The 15,422-nt window shown below is 36.9% G+C and overlaps 1 protein-coding gene across 7 annotated transcripts in view; it reads right to left on the bottom strand.

Moving 5' to 3' along the window:
• Positions 1 to 1,458: 1,458 nt before the first annotated feature.
• lrfn1 (leucine rich repeat and fibronectin type III domain containing 1) overlaps positions 1,459 to 15,422 on the bottom strand; it is a 163,570-nt gene continuing 149,606 nt past the window's right edge. For all 7 annotated transcript variants that reach the window (XM_079886532.1, XM_079886533.1, XM_079886535.1 and 4 more), the window contains one exon: positions 1,459 to 4,698. In XM_079886532.1, the coding sequence (XP_079742658.1) occupies positions 3,828 to 4,698 (871 nt within the window). In that variant the 3' untranslated portion in view covers positions 1,459 to 3,827. The remainder of the gene's footprint in view (positions 4,699 to 15,422) is intronic.

The following is a 15,422-nucleotide window of genomic DNA, read 5'->3' on the forward strand; positions in this document are numbered from 1 at the left end:
GTGATAACGTTTAACGGTACAAGACACATTACATTAATAAAAATCATGTAGTTGCCTATCCTTGCCTTGTTTTTAAATACATAAATCAAACAGTGTAAAATACATTTCAGAGAAAGTTTTTCTCAATCTTTTCCAGAGGCCGAATTGTATTTTTAATTGATTTCTATTTTTAATGGAAACAGATAGGCCTTGGGCATTATTTGCACAAAACTATTTTCTCAGACAATCTGGTATTATCATGATAAGCAATTATCTCTGTGGTTAAAACATTAAAACACAGCACGCCACAGGAAAAGTGTTCAAAAACACATCGCATCCACAACAAATATTTCTATTGATTGAATATTAAAAATGTTGTAACTTCTCAGTTATGATTTCATGTTTAAGTGTTTAACTCCATAATTTGAATGGCATATTTAATCTAAATGTTTATATCAGATGTAAAACATAGTTTAAATCATTATTTTATTTATTTAAACTGTTATTTGCATCAGTTTCACTAAGCGGCCCAACGCGCTCGCTGGCGCGGACATTTAAAGAAGGGATGGATATTTGCTTCAAGTGACAGGCTTGGTGAGTGAAATTATATTTGTATTATCTTTCTGAATATGTTTAATTTTCTTTCGATTTTTCTGTCTAAAAGTGACACTTAACTCCAGCTCACCATCGGTGTCGCCAAACTGCTCCATCTCCAAAACGTTCGTACGCATGGGTCAGAGTTTGCGTGCAGGTGCGCAAATTTTCCCCTCAAGTTTGTTTTTATAAATCACAACTTTCGGAAGTGGCGCGTTTATAAATGAGACCCCAGGGCTGGGTTGGTTTGCAGAAGCACTAACACAAACACAACTCATTATAATCAGCGATGCTGTCTACACCGAACACCGCAGATTCCTGATGGTAAACTGATCTGCAAATGAATCTGCAGGGGTCACATGGTACAAGTAGGAGCTCTCAGAAAATTCCCAGCTAACAAACTGTAATCACGAGTTCGACGAGAACGTGAATGCTTAAAATCTCGTAATTACAGTAATTACGACATGGCGTGAACGCACCTTTGAATCCTGTCGCACGTTCATTCAGATTGAAGATTACATACGGTAATGCTGTTTTAACGGGACATCTCGAGACTCGCACCTGTAAGGTTGTCAACGTGTTGTGTGAACGTAGCTAAGTTAGCCAAGCAGTTCGAAATAGAAATCTTTGTTTGTAATGTGCATGGTTCACACGGAGACAAATTAACGTTTCAAGTTATAATAATGCATTTTGATCACTGCAAAGCTAAACTTTTAATCTAACAAAAAATATGTTGGCATAAAAAACCCAAAAAAACACCTTTTCTATCTGAAATCATCCCGATATTATAATTAGACGTGGTATTTTTGGTAGCGTTGTTGCTTGCGGCGTCCCATCATTACGGACACATTCAGGATGCGTGTGAAGAAAAAGTGCAAGAACAAAAGACACAAACACCTCGTACAGTCAACCCACACAAAAAGTTTAATCCCCGTTCGTGAGGCATAAATGCTCCAAACTTCAGCTTTAAAGGCTGGGATCCGTGATGACGGTGGTTTTTAATGTAAAAACCGTACGCCAACACGCCAAATGTTTCGTAAAAAGTCATGTCACCTATGACTTACATATTTAGAACACATACACCGAGAGATTTTAATATACTTATATATGTATTTGTCGTTGCTGTCATTATTGGTCATTGGTCTTTTTCTTAGTTTATTTTCTTTTTTTTTTTTTGTAACTGTTATTATTTTTTTATCTAGACCAGCCAGATACAAAACCGATTTTTAGGATACAGTCACATCAGCACAGAACCGGTTTAGAAACAGTCCATCCCGCTGCGAATCGTCCTCGTAGAAAAATCCGGTCCGTTCTTCCTGAAAGAGCAAACGCTATTTGTATAGATCTATTTTTTTATTCGGTATTGTTGTATAGACTGGTGCGATACGTATCAGTATATATCTCGTGTCTTCTGTGCAAAAGTCTTTGAAAAGTATTGGACATACACATTCACACACAGCGCTCACCTGAATGTTCATCACTGCGTTTTTGGACAAATTCAGTCCCTTCCTCCTCTTTCTGCACCCTTGGCATCACATAGTAAACAAAAAGACTAACAAAAGAGACAGACTGCAACATTTCCCTAGTGTTTGTGCCCACAGCTAGCATTATCCTCCGATGGTCGGTCTGTTAGATAAGGCACCGCTGGGCATGCTAACCGACTCTCTTTAGGACCGCAGGAGGAGGCAGGACAAGGGCAGACTGTGCTCTCAAATATGACACTGGACACGAGCTCCGTCCCAAACCCTAGTGAGCCGTCTACATAGGGAGCTTCCTTCTAAAGCAGCACCCCGAACACGACGGCATGAAACACTGTTCACAGACTCCTCAAACTAATTTCGATGTCGCAAGTTAACAACACAGTGGTTCTCAAATGGTGCATCCGGACCTAAAAAGGGTCTTGTGTCTCTTTTTGATGGGTCGCAGACAGCAGGGAGGGAAACTACATTAAATGCAACTAATCATGAAATCATAAATGGTTTGGATGGTGAAATTGAAGTAGATTATCTACTTTTAAAGGGAGGAGAAAACACTTTCCAAATCTTTTGTTGTTGATGTCAAAGGTCGTGTCCCCAATATGTCCATTCAAACTCTACAGTGATTTGTAATGCATGAATAACCATTCAATATATATATATATTTAGTTGCCTAAAATAAGTTGAAGTACTAAGATAATTAACTGAAATAAAACCTCAACTGAAATAAAAAGCTAAGAAAAATTGTTCAGAGGTATTTTTAAAAAACTAATGCAAATTACAAAAAAGCAATAAAAAAAATAAAAAAATCAGTTTAAAAAAAACAGAAAATATAAAAATTATAGCTAATTCAAAATATTAATAACTACTATAATAATTTAAAATCAACATGTTTCTAACCTTTTTTTTAGCCCGTTTGCTTATAAAATTCATAAATCATAACATACTAATAAGAATGTGAGATATTAATAGTGGAAGTACCACTAATAACCACATTTTAAAAATAAATAAATGATATGAGCAATACTGATAACGTAAAACAAATGCGACCCAGGTGACATTACATACATTAGTAGTGAATCACTGCTGCGAAGAACATGAAAGAATTAAAATACAATTTTGTATGATTCAAAATGTTAGTACCTGAAAAAAAAAAACTTTAGTCACCACTTTTAATGTAAAATCTAATGTAAAACCACTTGAGAACCACTGGAATAATAAATATAAATGAGCTTTCAAATGTTTGGGTTCTGTACGATTTTTTATGCTCACCAAAGGCTGCATTTATTTGATCAAAAAATACTGTCAAAATTGTGAAATATTATTCCAACGTAAAATAACAGTTTTCTATGTGAATTTTTACTAAAATGTAATTTATTCCTGTGATCAAAGCTGAATTTCCAGCATCATTACTCCAGTCTTCAGTGTCACATGATCTTTCAGAAATCAGTATAATATGATGATTTGATGCTCAAGAAACATTTATGATTATTATCACTTTGTTGTGGAAACTGACACTTGTTTTTTTTTTTTTTGATTTTTTTCTATGATTCTCTGATGAATAGCAAGTTCAAATGAACGGCATTTATTTGTAAATAATAAAAAATTTCTTTACTGTCACTTTTGATCAATTTGATGCATCCTATAAAATTTCTTGTGCGGACGAATCGCTCACTAGGTTTCGGAGCAGAGCTACAGTGTCGCTTATCGGACGGTGTGTTACAGCAACAACGTCAAAACGTAAAACGTGTGTGTGTGGACGTGCCGTTAACGTGTCCGTCACACCGTGCTCTCCAACATCCACTCTGTGCTGCTGAACGTGACCCTCCGACTGCAGGGTGGCGACGCGTCAGTGTTCAGATGAGTGGTGGATTTGTGTCGCCGGGTTCGAGCCCGGCGTGGGTAACTGTGGCTCTGGAATAGAGCATAGTCCCCGTCGAAGGAGAAGCGGTGCCGAGTCCGGGCCAGTTCGCTGGGTAGGAGTGCCATGTTGGCTAGCGGGCCCTTCCGCGGGGGTTCGGCCGGGCCTGGGCCGGATCCGGGCCCGATCAGGCACAGGGACATGGTGGAGCCCGTGAGGCTGCTGTCCGTGTGTGTGTCGTCAGAGGGCGGCCCGCACACACTGGCCCGTCGGGACGCCGGCGCCGCTTTCTCCGAGCACATCGGCGGAAGCTCCACCTTCAGCTCCTCCTGAGTCTCATCCATCTTCAGGAGAACCAGCGCCTTGCAGTCCTTCCCGCCGGGAGACTCGGGACACTCCTCGCTGTGATGCTTCGACCCGGAACGAGCCGTTCTGCTTCCGTTCGTCTGCGAATGCATGTTCACGCTCGTGTCTCCCTGCGCTTTCGTCTTCGCCCCGTCGGCGCCGCTGTACGCCTTGTATCGGATCATGAGGATGATGATGAAGACGAGCACGGACGCCACGATGATGCCGCCGATGATGATGATCATGGTCCCGCCGAGGAACTGACTGGGGACGAAGCGGCAGTGACCCGCCTCCGCCGCCGTGTGGAACTGAACACACCCCACCACACGCGTGGCCGTCAGAGACGTGATGCCGTCGTCGTACACTGCTAACACACACAGCTCGTACTCTCGCCCCGCCGCCAGATCGTTGATCTTAAACGTCTTACTCGCCGAGGGAATCATCCTGCACAGAGAAAACACCAGAGAGAGTCATTCACACACGTCAACTGAAGACTGGAGTTACAAAAAGGAAAGGTTATTCAAATGAATCAGTGAATTGTTGTTTTGAACCTGTTCATTTTAATAAATTACCCAAATGAACTGATTCATTGTATTGAATCAGACTTCCTACTGCTTCATTTGAGAGAGAGAGAGAGATAATAAGATAATGCTAATAAACATATACAACGTTTTCTAAATATATAAAAGTGACTAAAATATAGCAAAATTACTAAAAATGAAACTAAAATTAAAACCAAACTGAAACTATAAAAATAAGGTAATTCAAATTATTATTAACAAAATATAAATATTAAATGAAAAAGTAAATCAAAACTTTGAAATGTTGCTTTTTCCACTTACTTAAAAATAAACTAAAATTAAAATGAAAACACTGTGTGTGTGTGTGTGTGTGTGTGTGTGTGTGTGTGTGTGAGTGTATGAGTGTATGAGTGAGTGTGTGAGTAAATGAGTGTGTGTGTGTGTGTGTGTGTGTGTGTGTGTGTGTGTATGTGTATGGGTGTGTGAGTATGTATGTGTGTGTCGTTTTGAACCTGTTCATTTGAATAAACCACCTGAATGAACTGATTCACTGCAATGAATCAGACGTCCTAATACTTCATTTGAGAGAGAGAGAGAGAGAGAGAGAGAGAGAGAGAGAGAGAGAGAGAGAGAGAGAGAGAGAGAGAGAGAGAGAGAGAGAGAAATAGTCATTTTTATGTGTGCAAAACAAAGATCTCATTCATCAAACATGAGCAGAATGAATTTCTGTGTGAATCATTCATAAAACCATTATTTTGTAAATTAAATTTACAAATGATTTACATAGAAATGGGTTCAAGAATGACACCCAATCTTACAAAAACAGCAACGGCATGTTTTGTAACGCTAAAGCGCTAATCGCCCATCACTGCGATACTGTCACACCGCTGACATATATAGTTAGTTACAACTCAACGCTGTCCATCACTTAAGATTCAACTCAACTGAAAGTGTGTATGCACGAGTCAGGCTTTTATATTTCAAAATGTATTCCAGTTCAATATTTGCCATGTGAAAATGAACCGACTCAACTTTGAAGACTAAGATTTCATCATTTAATATTGTTTTCAGTGTTATTATTACTTTTTATTAATATTCATAATCAGTAGTATTATGTATCTGTATTATTACTTTTTATATACATTCATAATCATTTGTAATCATTGTATTTTGTGAATCAAAATGTTGTTCGATACATGTGGGTGAGAGAGACTTAGTATATGCAGTGTATAGTTTCCACCGAGGCATAGTATATATTCCAATGTTGATGGGAACCACATGTTTCTCTGGTAATGCAGTTGTTTTTGGTCAGCATATAAAAACTGAAACTCTTTGTCCACGGCAGAAAGATGACAGAGATGCTGGAATGAAGACCTTTGTTTGGTCCACTGTCACTCCCTCCTATGTCTTTTATAAAATGGTAAAATAAATAAGAGATCTCTTGGCAAAATAATCTGTTTTCATGAAATTAAAAAGCCAGATTTTTAAATCTACGACTTGCATTATGAGCTCTTTGTCTTTGATGACTGGGAGCTGATGTGAGCTAGTATTCTCTCGGTTCGGGGTCAGAGTCGGGGCGAGACTTTAACAGCAAGCCTGAAATGAAATGTCCAGTTGGATTTAAACATCCCTTCACCTCAGATCCCAGCAGGCCGAGCTTCTGAGCTGCTTTCTGATTGGCCGCTCTGAAACGGGACTGATAATGCGTGATACTGTCCCGGGGGTCGCGGGGTCAAAGCGCTCTGTCATCACTAGCGATGTGCTTTCAGTCTCGGGTCAGAGGTTAAGAGGTGGAGAAGATGAGATGGACATTCATTGATAAAGACCTCACTGCGCGACAGAGCGAGAAGGACAGGGGAATTATGGGTATGAGAAGGGAACACTGAACTGACTATCGCTCACCTCACCATCAGATTCAAACAAAATGACTTTCATATTCCTGTTTAAGGTTTTATGGATGCTGGTATGAAATTAATAACTGTTAAATTAGCATTTAGTTCAGTGGTTCTCTTTACTTCAGAACCAAACATATTACCAAAATTATTGTTAAAAAAAATCAAACATTGGCACACATTAATGTTAATACTTATGAACTAATATTAAATTAATTAAATATAATAATTAAGTAATAATTAATTATTATTAATATCAACATCAATGTCAATATAGGCCTTGTCCACACTAATATATTTTCATTTGAAAATGCATCAGATGCATTTGAAAATGCATCGAGACAGCGTTTTTTTCACAACAACGTTTTTTGGAAACATACTCCCAAGTGGATGAATTTTCACGTTGTAGTGTGACAAATAGTGTAGTGTGAAAAAACTACATTCTCGCCTAAAAATCTCTTAAAACTACATTCAGTGGCATAATAACAGTAGTTTTTGTAAAATTGCAGCAGGTTTGCTCCTCCACCATTGACGCTGACTGTGAGAAATGCTGCCAGTGTAGATCTGGCAGAAACAAGCGGAGTGGAACAAATTGGGAAACGGTTTCCATGTGATATTAGCAGAATAAAAGTCGATCAGCCAATCGGATTCGAGATTAGAATATTGCATTAGTAGAATAAAAGTCTCTCAGCCAATCGGATTCGAGATAAGAATATTGCATTAGTAGAACAAAAGTCTCTCAGCCAATCGGATTCGAGATTAGAATATTGGATTAGTAGAACAAAAGTCTCTCAGCCAATCGGATTCGAGATTAGAATATTGCATTAGTAGAACAAAAGTCTCTCAGCCAATCGGATTCGAGATTAGAATATTGCATTAGTAGAACAAAAGTCTCTCAGCCAATCGGATTCGAGATTAGAATATTGCATTAGTAGAATAAAAGTCTCTCAGCCAATTGGATTTGAGATTAGAATATTGCATTAGTAGAACAAAAGTCTCTCAGCCAATCGGATTCGAGATTAGAATATTGCATTAGTAGAATAAAAGTCTCTCAGCCAATTGGATTTGAGATTAGAATATTGCATTAGTAGAATAAAAGTCTCTCAGCCAATTGGATTTGAGATTAGAATATTGCATTAGTAGAATAAAAGTCTCTCAGCCAATCGGATTCGAGATTAGAATATTGCATTAGTAGAATAAAAGTCTCTCAGCCAATCGGATTCGAGATTAGAATATTGCATTAGTAGAATAAAAGTCTCTCAGCCAATCGGATTCGAGATTAGAATATTGCATTAGTAGAATAAAAGTCTCTCAGCCAATCGGATTCGAGATTAGAATATTGCATTAGTAGAATAAAAGTCTCTCAGCCATTCGGATTCGAGATTAGAATATTGCATTAGTAGAATAAAAGTCTCTCAGCCAATCGGATTCGAGATTAGAATATTGCATTAGTAGAATAAAAGTCTCTCAGCCAATCGGATTCGAGATTAGAATATTGCATTAGTAGAACAAAAGTCTCTCAGCCAATCGGATTTGAGATTAGAATATTGCATTAGTAGAACAAAAGTCTCTCAGCCAATCGGATTCGAGATTAGAATATTGCGTTAGTAGAATAAAAGTCTCTCAGCCAATCGGAGTCGAGATTAGAATATTGGATTAGTAGAACAAAAGTCTCTCAGCCAATCGGATTCGAGATTAGAATATTGCATTAGTAGAACAAAAGTCTCTCAGCCAATCGGATTCGAGATTAGAATATTGCATTAGTAGAACAAAAGTCTCTCAGCCAATCGGATTCGAGATTAGAATATTGCATTAGTAGAATAAAAGTCTCTCAGCCAATTGGATTTGAGATTAGAATATTGCATTAGTAGAATAAAAGTCTCTCAGCCAATTGGATTTGAGATTAGAATATTGCATTAGTAGAATAAAAGTCTCTCAGCCAATCGGATTCGAGATTAGAATATTGCATTAGTAGAATAAAAGTCTCAGCCAATTGGATTCAAAAATCTATCAATCTATCTATCTATCTATCTATCTATCTATCTATCTATCTATCTATCTATCTATCTATCTATCTATCTATCTATCTATCTATCTATCTATCGTGTCAATAATTTTTATTAACTTTAACAATAATTTTTATTGAAATAATAATAATAATAACCTATGTTATCATGTTTACATTTGTGCCATAATACTGTTGAGTTTAATTAGACACAACCTTTCGCATTTTTATTATTTTTAATTCCCAGCTGATTGAATCAGAACAGACCAGAAACTCTATATACTCTTTTTTGGATCCATATTCACTAGCCGCCCGTTGATAACCACTGATTTAGCCAAAGCCACGCTGCTCTCTCTCTCTCTCTCGTTCTGTGCAAACATCAGCTTGTCTTTTTCTCACGGTTTAGCCACTGTATTAATGTCCTCCTACATAGAGCCTCAGTAAACAAATGTCTCTGCTGCCTGATTCCCTGCTAATATTGAGATTCTCCTGATAAATATGTGCTCTAACAGGTGTCTCCTCGTTCTGCTGACATTCACTTAGCATGTCCACCCCGGCTAACCACTGAAATGAACCCACCATTTCCAGATCAGTCTGCAGGCAAAAACATCTTTCTCTATTAACGCCGATTCAAAATCAGGCGTATATTCAGACGAAAAAAAAGAAAGCAAAAATGTCATAATATGACTTTTTTTTTTCATTGTTGTGAACTACAGCTCCCATGATCCTCTAGTGACAGCTAACCAGTTCATTTAGGGATATATTCAGTAAAACGGTATGGGGAAAGAGTTCATGTATACAGGGCTTGACATTACTTTAACATAGTCACTCCTGCTAGCCATTTTGGCATGTTGAATTTTATATTTACATGCGTACAGGTTCTGTGTTTCTTCTAGCGTCTCAGGGCAGCTCCGTTCACAGTAAATGCTGCTCCTCACGAACTCAGTCTCTGCATTTGCTTTTTGTTTGGGTTTCCAATAACGTGCATTTGGGAATGCATATAAAGTCTGACGCGCTTTGTGTTTCATAGTGAAGAGTTGCACTGTAATAATTTACATGCTTGGAGCATCTCAGGAGTTCAGTTAACAAACTCCATCTCTGCGTATGCTGTGAGTTTGACTATTGTTCATTTAGGTCTATTTTTATTAGCACACAAAAAAAACCTGTATAAATTAACTCGATTAATCGCCAAAATAATCGACAGATTACGCATTTAATTTGCAAAATAACAGTCTGATTACTTGATTAATCAGAAAAAAACAAGCGACTGATCACTCGATTAATCAGCAAGTTAACCGGCGACTGATTACTCAATTAATCGGCAAGATGACTCGTTAATTACTCAACAAATTGACAAAAACGACAGATTACCCGGCAAAGTGGGAAAAACAATCGACTGATAACTCAATTAATCTGCAAAATAATCGGCTGGTTACTCAACTGAACACCAAAATAACACTGTGATTACTTGATCAACCAAAAAAATCTGAAAATAACCGACAAAATAACTGGCTGGTTCCTCGATTAAACGTCAAAATGACAGTCTGACTACTTGATTAATCAGCACAACAACAAAAAAAGGAATTAATATCGATTAGTCTCCTTCTTGTGAACCCAATATCGTGTATCATCTCGTCTTGTGAGCGAAGTGTATTGTCACACCCCTAGTAAAATGTAATTTTCCAATAACAAAAAAAAGGTGGCCATGAAAATGCTGAGTGACTCGTAACTTTGGAAAACCACTAGCCACAGTGGCTGATGAACATAGTCTGATTAGTTGCAGAAGTTTTTATCAGTAAGTCAATGATCAATTTGCAAACAACTCAGGCAGCAACACACGGGTAAAATCTTCAGCTTGATCTCTCCAAAATGTGGAGATAAAGATGTCTTCAGAGGAACTAGACTTTGCGAGTGCCATTTAAGAGTCAGTCTGAGGCAGTTCAAGAGACGGAAATCAATTCTCAGTTCAAATATCCACTCACTGCACTGTTTGCTTGCATGTTTTTTTCAGCTAAGAAATTGATATTTGCTTTAGAAGTGTGTAGGTCTCCTGAATCAGAATGAACTGCAGTCGGCCCGTGTTTGCTCTCGTTGGCCGTCTCGACCATGTCTGGACAATATCCTAATGTCTCCCTGACACAGATGTTGATGAAATTACATCAGTCCCCAGGCCTGCTTCTCATCAGACACTGACAAGCAATTAGAGACTCAATTAGCACATATTTTACAGAAGCGACGCAAGGTGCTGTCTTCACATCGTCTGAGCGTTTTAAACTAACTGTGAATCTTATGAAAAATTGTCAAAAAATGACCATATGTTCAGCTCATATTTTACTTTAAAATCCAAAGAAAAAAAGTATACTTTGTGTAAAGATAATATTTTTATATTAATATTTATATTTGAATATATAATATATTTTATATTCAAAACTTCATTAAACAATTTTGGCATTGTGGCATAATTTCCATGATAATTAAGCACATTTTATCCTCTCAATTTGTATTACTGTAATGCAAAAAAATAAATAATAATATATTTATATATATTTATATATAAATAGTACAATTGTAAGCATACATCACAGCAGTATTTGTTTCATTTAAATATTTAGTTATATTTAAGTCATTATGTCCAGATAACTGGAATATAATTTTTACTACAGGGTAATTTCGTTTCTATATTATAGAAATATAATAATAATATAATTCTATATTCTACATTTTTTTTTTTTTTTTTTTTTTTTTTGAACCCATTATTATCCACACTTGTACAAACGTCACATATTCAATGCAAACATTCTAAATCATCATTTTACAAAATCCTATATATAAATACTATAAACAGTTAGGGCTTGCGCCACCCACATAAACAGTTACCGTAGCAATGTAACGTCCTCTTTAAACAAACACCGCTTCAGAACAGCATTGGCTTTAAAACGGCAGGAGTCTATGAGTCAGGTAAGCAGATTAGTTTTCTTACCGGCAGTCTTCCAGAGTTTTGCGGGTTTGTTGTTTTGTGCAGTGCAACCTGTAGAGTTTCCAAACTGTTTGTGGTGCTCGTTTGCCCTTTCTAAACACCGACAGCACATACTAGGAAGAAGCCGTTCCACGCGCTCAGCTGATTACAGATTAATCCCACCTGAGCGCCCGTGAAAATGCATACTACCGCCAGCGGGCGGCGATGAACGGTAGTCAACGCAACAAATAATGAGAATGATTTTTTTTATTGCATCACAATAGTAAAAATCTGTGCACTTTAAAAAATGCTGGGTTGAAAACAACCACTTCTGGGTTATTTTGCAAGCCAGCGCTGGGTAAATATTGGATAGAAAACACCTGCTGGGTTATTTTGACCCAGCTTGTTGGGTTTTATACATTAACCCATTTTCTTTCTGTTTTCTCACATAGTGCTGGGTCAGTCAACCTGACACTCAAAGTTTTCCATTTTAAATAATAGAAAACACACTTAAACAGTTCATATACCATATTTTTATTCAATGGCAAGTTATTCTTTTACAAATCACGAAATACTCAAAAACATTTAGTAAACGTTTAGGACGTGACAGAAGCAGCCAATGAGAACCTGTGGGAAGAAAACTTCTGTTCCAGTTCATTAAGTGACAATCATTTATAGTATATTAATGTTTGAAAAGTTACATCAGAAACAGCTTTACCTTGTGCCATCTCGTCTGTCAGATATTTAAGTTTCAACCTGTCAAACGCATAGCGCGACCACAGCTGCGATGCTAGCGCTAGTAAGTGGAGCGCGCGGCAACTTTGTTACACATGACAGCGTTGTTTCGGCTCTGGTCATGCATTCGTTTGGTGAGAGGCGCGTCGTTCGCTTTGAGTGTGGATCCGGTGTATGCTGTGTTTGTTTCTAGAAGGCTAGCATTCATAGCAGACGCTAGCTGAGACGTACAAGTAAAAAAAAAAGGTAAAATGTGAGACCACGGACATTTTTCTTTTTGTACAGTAAAAATTTCATAGGAATGCAATGTAAAACAAACTTTAATTTCATTCAGGAAGTTTCCTTTCGGGACGTTTTCTCTCAGAACAGAACACAAGATGACCAGTATCCAGTTTAAACCGGTTTGGCACAGACTACCCAACATTGGGTTACACTGACCCAGCACTAGGTAGGTATGTGAGGGGTTCATCAATTGTATTGACAGTAAAAATGACCCAGCAGCTGAGCAACAGAAAAAACTATCCAGCACCTGGGTAAAAAGGTTGAAAATAACCCAATAAAATGACCCAACCCAGCACTTGGGTTAAAAAATGAATTTTGAGATAAAGTGAGCTGGACATTCCTTGTGAGATTGACCCAGGAGCACTAGTCTAATCTAACTCACTGCCATTTTCAACACAGATGCGTCTGACCTGTTCATTATCAGTTTAATCTGAGCTTTCAACATGGACTGCGCCTGACCTTTAAACCTCATCCTGAGATATCCGCCTCATTGTTGGAGAAAATCTCCTTCTCTACTGAGAGTCTGTGGGGTTATCAATAATTCAGATGATCTTTAAACCACCTGTTATTATGTAAATTCGCTCGGGTTACACGATACGAGTTTCACCCTTCAGATCTCTGCGGTTGATTTGATTCACAGAAGGTCTGACGTGTCTCATGACTGCGGACCAATCGCCTCCACTCACACACACAAAAGCTGTTTAACGCTAAACGTGTCGCAATAAACCAGAGGCAATTTCACGGCTTCCTCTGAAAATTACTGTTTGCCCTTGAAAGCAGTCATCAGTAGTTGCTTGTTTCTGCCTTGTTCACATTCTGAATGTTTCCCCATTTTTATCGAAAAGGGAAAAGCCATTTTAATTTGAAGCTTTGTCAGCATCTAATGATGGCCTAATGCGGCTCTGTTGTGTGTTTTGGGCACTTAGTAAGATAAAGGTGTTGTGTTTAAAAGCAGATGCATATTCTTCCAGATTATTCTAGCGTAATGTGCATGTTGCCTGCAGTGAGGCTCTGCGAGCGGCAATAAATGTCAGAAGTGTTTTACCGCTCGCTAGCTGTGCTGCCGTCGCAGACATTAAATTCCATTATGTCGGTTCATGCGCCAAGTGCAGGTCTGCTGTCGGAGGCAGGAGGGTGAATACTGTACACTCACACAGAATCACTGAATTACTGAATCACTAAATCACTAAATCACTGAATCACCGAATTACTAAATCACTGAATCACAGAATCACAGAGACAGTCTGTGGCATCTACAGACCTACTGGTCACAAATTTGGAATAATTACGACTTTTTCATCCATCCATCCACCCATATTAATTTATCTGTCCATATCCATCCATCCATCCATCCATCTATCCATAATAATTCATTCATCCATTCAAAATAATGAATTCATCCATGCATCCATAATAATTCACCCATTCATCCATAATATCTCATCCATCCATCCATCCATCCATCCATCCATCCATCCATGCATCCATAATAATTCATTCATCCATCCATCCATGCATCCATAATAATTCATTCATTCATTCATTCATTCATTCATTCATTCATTCATTCATTCATTCATCCATCCATCCATCCATCCATCTATCCATAATAATTCATTCATCCATTCAAAATAATGAATTCATCCATGCATCCATAATAATTCACCCATTCATCCATAATATCTCATCCATCCATCCATCCATCCATCCATCCATCCATCCATGCATCCATAATAATTCATTCATCCATCCATCCATGCATCCATAATAATTCATTCATTCATCCATCCATCCATCCATCCATCCATCCATCCATCCATCCATCCATCCATCCATCCATCCATCCATCCATCCATCCATCCATCCATCCATCCATCCATCCATACATACATCCATACATCCATCCATACATAATAATTCATCCATTCATCCATCCATCCATGCATGTTCAATATCAACATACACATCTGGTCTTTTAACATTTTCCACATATGACCTTCAGGCTTCTTTCTCTACTGAGAGTCTTTTAGCTGATCTTTAAACAACCTGTTATTATGCAAATTTGCTCCAGTTCACTGATGGAGATCTGTGAACAAACTGATATTTTATCATTTAACTTATAAAAATAGTTAAATGATAAGAAGAACTGATAAGAATGTAAAAAATGTGTACCTTGGAATGCAATGTAAGTCACTTTGGATAAAAGCGTCTGCCAAATGCATAAATGTGAATGTGAAATGAAAAAATAGAAATTATAAAGAGAAAAATAAGTAAACAAGTTATATAGATAAATAATTATATTGTACTTTTACTATATTTTACTATAAATATAATATAAATATAACAATAATAACAATAATATTTAATTATTTGCGAGTTACATAATTCTATATTTAATATACTATATATTTGTTATAATTGTAATAAAATAATCTTGTAATAATGATGAATATAATATATATATATATATATATATATATATATATATATATATATATATTTACAAAGTATATATCATAAAGTGGATACATATACAAATCTTTATTTTTACTTAAATTACTTAATTTTACTTAAACTGTAAATTATATAATTATTACACTAATAATTATTTAATTTATTGTGTAATTTTTATCAAATATAATACATATAACATTAAATACAATTAAATATTATATTCATATTATAACAAATATATAAAATGAATAGCTATATTAAATTGATAGATATTATACAATATAAATATAATATAATTAAATATTGAAATGTAAATATAAAAT

Source organism: Squalius cephalus, assembly GCF_949319135.1.
Source record: "Squalius cephalus genome assembly, chromosome: 11".
Lineage (NCBI taxonomy): Eukaryota > Metazoa > Chordata > Actinopteri > Cypriniformes > Leuciscidae > Squalius > Squalius cephalus.